The 7,923-nt window shown below is 47.9% G+C and overlaps 1 protein-coding gene across 1 annotated transcript in view; it reads left to right on the top strand.

Annotated features, from left to right (window-relative positions):
- LOC144603172 (zinc-binding protein A33-like) overlaps window positions 1–7,009 on the top strand; it is a 51,115-nt gene extending 44,106 nt beyond the window's left edge. The window contains exon 6 of the mRNA XM_078416340.1: window positions 5,908–7,009. Coding sequence (XP_078272466.1) covers window positions 5,908–6,440 — 533 coding nt within the window. The 3' untranslated portion in view covers window positions 6,441–7,009. The remainder of the gene's footprint in view (window positions 1–5,907) is intronic.
- The last annotated feature ends 914 nt before the right edge of the window (window positions 7,010–7,923 follow it).

The following is a 7,923-nucleotide window of genomic DNA, read 5'->3' on the forward strand; positions in this document are numbered from 1 at the left end:
CTGGGAATTGCATTAGGGGTAGAGGATTGATGGGTTATCAGATTACCCTCACAACATTTCAGAAGCATTTAGACAAACATTGTGGTGTTTCTAAAGGCGAGGAGTTACACTACAGTCTGGCGAAGTGAAAGTACAGTCACAAAATGGAGGGGGATATTTCAGAAATAAATGCTGCATTTACCAGTAATTCAGAACTGGGTAAATGTTTCATCTGTTCCAGTGTTGTTGTTCCCAAACTAATTGGCCTCCCACATAATCTATGGGATCTCAGGACTGCCTGGCCTGAATGTAGAGAGGTGTTTGTATTCTGTGGAGTTGAGAACTCCGACGGGTGATCCTATAACTGATCCCAAGGGCCACGAATGAGCAGAGGACAGTAAATCTCTGGGGTTCTCCAACCAAGAGACTCTGAGAGGTTTAACCTGTTAGACGTATTTATACCAGAGGAAGATACATTTTTGAAAATTCGGGGAACTGAAATGAAAGGGAATGGGACAAGGCGGAGGAGTTTGTTCCTGGGCTAGATCAGCCATGACCACATTGTGGGGATTAACATTGAAATCTAGAATGTGGCGCACACAGCAGATTGAACATCTATATCCGGTTCCCATCAGCAGTGGGCGGTCACCTTGGGGGAATTTGCTCTGTTTGTTTTACCCACCTTTGTTCACCATAGAATGACATCCCATTCTACATCATAGACCAGGCCATTCGGCACATCCTATCCAGTCAGGATTTCTGCTCCACTCAACATCCCTCCCATCTACTCACCACACCCGGTAACAATACCCCGAATTCGAGGAGCGCTCGCGTGTTTATCCCGCTTGCCCTTAAATGTATCTCTGCTGTTGTCTTCATTCCCTCCAATGCTAGTGAGGTCCATGTTCTCATGACTGCATTCCTTTCGGTATTTGTTGAAGACCACGTTACATTTCAGCTTTGATTTTTGCTCTCCCATCGATTAGAGATATTATTTCATCCTCACCCATTTAAATCCACCGATAAACTTAAACTCTATCTCATCATTCTTCAGATAAAATCCCACGACCTGCCCTGCCTTTGCATTGCGCTCCATCCTCTCAGTCATGGCATCATTATCATGAACATTCCTTGTGCTTTTCCCCATCGTTCTACGTCTCGACGGTAATGTCCACTTTCTATCTGCATGGCAGCGGCGATAAGAGTTGGGAAATGGGAATTATCAGAGGGTTGTAGAAATGTGGACAAATTCCCGCTGTCGGGATGAGGACGGTCCATCTCAGTCAATTGAGATTTGTCAACCCGAAACGTCACCCATTCCTTCTCTCCCGAGATGCTGCCTGACCTGCTGAGTTACTCCAGCATTTTGTGAATAAATCAATTGAGATTTGTGTTTTATTTCTTTCAGGGGGAAGCTGGTCGCAAGCGAAGGTAGGACATGCTCTTGACGGAAACATTGTAAGTTTTGGTGGAACAGCTCAAAACATTTCTGATGCTCAGTTGATAACCGGCTGTTAAATATTCGCAGGGTTCATGATGAAGCCAAACCACCGTCGGTGGTAGAGGAGGCCTTGCCGATTGAAAAGTTTCATTGCCCTGTTTCATTCAACACAACATTTAAAGAAACATCTGATGACTTCAAGCAAGGTAAAGCTTATAACTTTTCCATTGTTCTTGTTTCTGACATCTTGAAGTAAGATGTGTACGAAAGAACTGCAGTTGCAGGTTTAAATCGAAAGTAGACACAAAATGCTGGAGTGACTCAGCGGGACAGGCAGCATCTCAGTCGAGAAGGAATGGGTGATGTTTCGGGTCTGGACCCTTCTTCAGTCTGAAGAAGGGTCTTGACCTGAAACGTCACCCATTCCTTCTCTCCAGAGCTGCTCCCTGTCCCACTGAGTTACTCCAGCATTTTGTGTCTACCTTTGATTGGACTATCTTTAAGTTATACAAAGATGCAAAGATTAATGTTATTTTGAACTGAAGGGAAATTGAAGATTTGATCTACCACCAAGCTTATCTGCTGGGAAGCATCACCGAGTCAGAGAGCTTTGTAGCACAGCAACAGGCCCTTTGACTGGACTCGACCATGCCAACCACGTTGCCCAACCAAGCTAGCCCCATTTTCCTGAGTCTGGCTCATATCCTTCCAAGTCTTTCTTATCCACGTATCTACCCAATTCTCTGTGAACTGTTGTAATTGTACCTGCCTCGCCCACTTCCTCTGTCAGATCGTTCCACATCTACACTACCCACTGACTGAAAAACCTGCTCCTCAGGTCCTTTTTATTGTTTCCACTCTCACCTTAAACTGATGCGTTCGAGGTTTAGACTCCCCGACCTTGGGTAAAGTATTACGGCTAATCACCTTGTCTGTGCATCTTATACACATATATAATGTCTCTCTGACAGGCTCCCAAGAAAAAATGTCCCAGTCTAAATAGTCTGTTCCAGGAATGAGTACATTAACCTATGATGAGCGTTTGTCGGCATTGGGCCTGTACTCGCTGTTGCTCAGAGGAATGAGGGGGGGATCTCATTGAAAAATACAGAATAGTGAAAGGTTTGGATAGAATGGACGTGGAGAGGACGTTTCCATTAGTGAGCGAGTCTAGGACTAGATATTTATTTACAAAAATGCTGGAGTAACTCAGCAGGTCAGGCAGCATCTCAGGAGAGAAGGAAAGGGTGATGTTTCGGGTGGGACAAAGGAAGGATGTAGGTGGAGACAGGAAGACAGAGGGGAACTGGGAAGGGGGAGGGGAAGAGAGGGACAGAGGAACTATCTAAAGACAATAGACAATAGGTGCAGGAGGAGGCCATTCGGCCCTTCGAGCCAGCACCGCCATTCAATGTGATCATGGCTGATCATTCTCAATCAGTACCCCGTTCCTGCCTTCTCCCCATACCCCCTGACTCCGCTATCCTTAAGAGCTCTATCCAGCTCTCTCTTGAATGCATTCAGAGAATTGGCCTCCACTGCCTTCTGAGGCAGAGAATTCCACAGATTCACAACTCTCTGACTGAAAAAGTTTTTCATCATCTCAGTTCTAAATGGCTTATTCTTAAACTGTGTTCTGGACTCCCCCAACATTGGGAACATGTTTCCTGCCTCTAACGTGTCCAACCCCTTAATAATCTTATACGTTTCGATAAGATCTCCTCTCATCCTTCTAAATTCCAATGTATACAAGCCTAGTCGCTCCAGTCTTTCAACATTTGAAAGTCCAGCCATTCCGGGAATTAACCTAGTAAACCTAGGCTGCACGCCCTCAATAGCAAGAATATCCTTCCTCAAATTTGGAGACCATAGCTGCACACAGTATTCCAGGTGCGGTCTCACTAGGGCCCTGTACAACTGCAGAAGGACCTCTTTGCTCCTATACTCAACTCCTCTTGTTATGAAGGCCAACATTCCATTGGCTTTCTTCACTGCCTGCTGTACCTGCATGCTTCCTTTCAGTGACTGATGCACTAGGACACCCAGATCTCGTTGTACGTCCTATGTTCCTAACTTGACACCATTCAGATAATACTCTGCCTTCCTATTCTTACAACCAAAGTGGATAACCTCACACTTATACACATTAAACTGCATCTGCCATGCATCCGCCCACTCACACAACCTGTCCAAGTCACCCTGCAACCTCATAGCATCTTCCTCACAGTTCACACTACCACCCAGCTTTGTATCATCTGCAAATTTGCTAATGGTACTTTTAATCCTTTCATCCAAGTCATTAATGTATATTGTAAATAGCTGCGGTCCCAGCACCGAGCCTTGCGGTACTCCACTAGTTACTGCCTGCCATTCTGAAAGGGACGCATTTATCCCCACTCTTTGCTTTCTGTCTGTCAACCAATTTTCTATCCATGTCAGTACCCTACCTCCAATACCATGTGCTCTAATTTTGTCCACTAATCTCCTATGTGGAACCTTGTCAAAGGCTTTCTGAAAGTCAAGGTACACCACATCCACCGGCTCTCCCCTGTCAATTTTCCTGGTTACATCCTCAAAGAATCCCAGAAGATTAGTCAAGCATGATTTCCCCTTTGTAAACGCATGATGACTCGGAACAATCCTGTTACTATTATCCAAATGCTCCGCAATTTCGTCTTTTATAATTGACTCCAGCATCTTCCCCACCACTGATGTCAGACTAACTGATCGCATTAGTTAAAGGTCCGGGGGGGGGGGGGGAGCGCATTAGTTAAAGGTCGGGGGGGGGAGCGCATTAGTTAAAGGTCCGGGGGGGGGAGCGTATTAGTTAAAGGTCCGGTGGGGGGGGGAGCGTATTAGTTAAAGGTCCGGTGGGGGGGGGGAGCGCATTAGTTAAAGGTCCGGTGGCGGGGGGGGGGGGGGAGTGTATTAGTTAAAGGTCCGGTGGGGGGGAGCGCATTAGTTAAAGGTCCGGGGGGGGGCGTATTAGTTAAAGGTTCGGGGGGGGGGAGCGCATTAGTTAAAGGTTCGGGGGGGGGAGGGCGTATTAGTTAAAGGTTCGGCGGGGGGGCGCATTAGTTAAAGGTTCGGGGGCGGGGGGTCTTTGGCCCTTGGGTATTTTCACATTATCAAATCTGGCCCGCTTTGAAAAAAGTTTGGACACCACTGCCCTAGGATCTCTGCCCACTAGAACATCTGGGAGATTGCTTGTACCCTCCTTAGTGAAGACTGATCCAAAGTACCGGTTCAACTCGTCTGCCATTTCCTTGTTTCCCATAATAAATTCTCCCTCTTCTGTCTTCAAGGGACCCACATTTGCCTTGACTATTTTTTTCCTCTTTACATACCTAAAAAAGCTTTTACTATCCTCCTTTATATTATTAGCTAGTTTACCCTTGTACCTCATTTGCTCCACGTATTGCCTTCTTAGTCATCTTCTGTTGCTCTTTAAAAGAGTCCCAATCCTCTGGATTCCCACTCTTCTTTGCTTTGTTATACTTCTGCTCTTTTATTTTTATGCTGTCCTTGACTTCCCTTGTCAGCCACGGGTGTCTCTTACTCCCCTTGGAATCTTTCCTCCTCTTTGGGATAAATTGGATGGAGTTGAGGGGGGAGGTAAAGGGACAGGTGTTGCATCTCCTGCGGTTGCAGGGGAATGTGCCCGGGGATGGGGTGGTTTGGGCAGAAAGGGACGAAAGGTCAGAGCCTCAGAATTAAAGGATGTTCCGTTAGGAAGGAGATGAGGGAAATGCTTTTAATCAGAGGGTGGTGAATTTGTGGAATTCATTGCCACAGAAGGCTGTGGAGGCCAAGTCGGTGGATATTTTTAAGGCAGAGATAGCTGGATTCTTGATTAGTATGGATGTCAGAGGTTATGGGGAGAAGACAGGAGAATGGGGTTAGGAGGGAGAGATAGATCAGCCATGATTAAATGGTGGAGTAGAATTGAAGGGCCGAATGGCCAAATTCTAATACTTTCACTGATGACATTACGACCTGATGATGGTCCAACTTCACCTGATAACCCAGCCCTTCAGACCTGATGAAGTTTTTGTAAACACTTTTGCACCCACTCCAATTCACTGTGATCATGACGACCCCACCACACACCTCCAACTCCTCTTCAACATCCTCAAATTACCGCTAACCTCAATATCAACCTGCTCCGATCTGCCTCCATATCTGAATAACCCGCTTCATTCCTCCATCCCCACCGCAATCTCGCAATCCTCCTCACTCTCCACACTCGTCCTCCCCGTCCACCCTCCCCCACCTCACGAAATTCTCCTCTCCATCCCCGGATAAAATCTCCGGGAGAGATGTCTGTTGTCCACCCGATGTGGTCGGGGTGAAACCCCGGGCAGGGTTTCAGTTGTCCGCCCGCCTGTGCCTGAGGCCGAGCGGCCTCTCCCCTGGTCCCGGGGCCGCGCTGCCCGAGTCTCCCCCCGACCCCCGGGGACTCTCTGATTCTCTGCTTCTCTCCCCAGTCTCCGTCACCCTGGATGTGGAAACAGCGCATCCGCAGCTCGAGGTGTCTGAGGATCGGAAGAGGGTGAGACTGACCCAGGCCAGGAGGAGTCTCCCTGACACTGGGAAGAGGTTTACAGGCAGGGAGTGTGTGCTGGGATCGGAGGGATTCACATCGGGGAGACATTACTGGGAGGTGGAGGTGGCGGGGAGTCTGTGCTGGGGTCTGGGAGTCGCCGCAGAGTCTGTGGAGAGGAAGAGACAGGCCACACTGACCCTGGAGACTGGCGTCTGGGGCATCAGGCGGGTGGGTGGCGGGTTTGATGCATTCACCTCCCCTCCATCCCGTCTCCCCGCCCGTCCCATCCCCGGGAGGGTGGGAGTTTATCTCAGTTACGAGTCCGGGACAGTTTCATTTTACGACGCGGACACCAAGTCCCATCTCCACACCTTCACTGGGAATAAATTCACGGAGAAACTTTACCCTTTCTTCGGGGTTTATTGGGTTGGAAACTGGCTGAGGATCTGCTCCGGTTCCGCTCCGGGTGTGTAAAAGGGTCGGGCCCCGGGACCGGCGTGAGGAGCGGGGCTCAGGGGCTGTGGGGCAGAAACCCGGTGGACAACAGGTCGGCGCTGAACGGCTTCCATTTTCCCCAAATTCCGCGTCGTAAAACCCCAGTGAGCACGGAAATAAAACCAGGGGGAATGTAAATGTGGGAAGAGAGAAATAAACAGCAAGTGGAATCACAGCTGTCGATCCGTTCATTTCAACGAGTTAACTGCGTCCGCCAACGGAACAGAAATACTTTTTTGTAATTCTGTGTCTTGTTGCTTTTATATTCGTATAGCTTTATGGTAATTCGCATATCACTGTACCTTAATTGGCACACGTGACAAAAAAAAAATCCCTTTGAAACCTATATCTCTAAAACTTACTAAAGCTTGCTTGGAGAACTTAATGCTTTTAAACTAGCTCTTGTTCAGACCTTATCTTTGTTTCTGATTATCGTGTAATGAGGATCTGTGATGAATGAATGAATGAATGAATAAAACTTTACTTTCATTCAAAACAATACAGACGAGTGCATATTTGAAAGAAATTCCGTTGCAACTGGCTTCAATGTAACACAAAATAATAAAAATGTATTAAAGAAAAATAAATAAATAAGTGACTCGCATATAAAATAATGGCGGGGGACCATTGTGAATTCAAGAGTCTGATGGCTCGGGGGGGGAAGAAGCTATTGCAGAACCTGACTGTTCTGCTCCGGATGCTGCAGTACCTTTGACCAGAGGGCAGCAGGGTGAACAGTCCGTGATGGAGATGGGTGGGGTCTTTAATAATTTTGTTGCCCTTGGACAAGCAGCGTTTGTGTGCAATGTCCTGGATGGAAGGAAGTCAAGTCCCGATGATTTTCTCAGCCGTCCTCACCACTCTCTGCACGGACTTCTATGGTGCCCCTGTAGAAAGTGGTGAGGGTGTGATGGGGGAGGTGTGCTCTTGTCATCAGGCGCAGAAAGTGCAAACGCTGCTAGGCTCTCTTGACGAGAGCTGCAGTGTTTAGGGACCAGGTCAGACTGTCTGTGATCTGCACCCCCAGGAACTTAATGCTACTGACTACCACCACCGCAGTGTCACTGATGTGGAGTGGTGTGTGCCTGCAACGTTTTCTCCTGAAGTCAACGATGATCTCCTTTGGTTTTGCGACATTCAGGACCAGATTACTTGTGTTGCACCAGTCCGCCAGTTGCTAAGGCCCAGTGGACCCAATTTTCTTACCAAATGCTGAGGGGTGATCGTATTGAATGCTGAACTGATGTCCAAGAACAGCATTCGCACATATGTGTTCTTGTCCTCCAGATGTGCCAGGCTCAGGTGGAGTGCAGAGGATATGGAGTCCTCTGTGGAGCGGTTTGGCCGGTAAGCAAACTGCAACGGGTCAAGTGTGTGTGTGGGGAGGGGTTAGTCTGGAGATGATATGGTCCTTGACCAGCCTCTCGAAGCACTTCATCATTATGGGAGTGAGTGCTACAGG

This window comes from Rhinoraja longicauda, chromosome 19 (genome assembly GCF_053455715.1).
Source record: "Rhinoraja longicauda isolate Sanriku21f chromosome 19, sRhiLon1.1, whole genome shotgun sequence".
Classification (NCBI taxonomy): domain Eukaryota; kingdom Metazoa; phylum Chordata; class Chondrichthyes; order Rajiformes; family Arhynchobatidae; genus Rhinoraja; species Rhinoraja longicauda.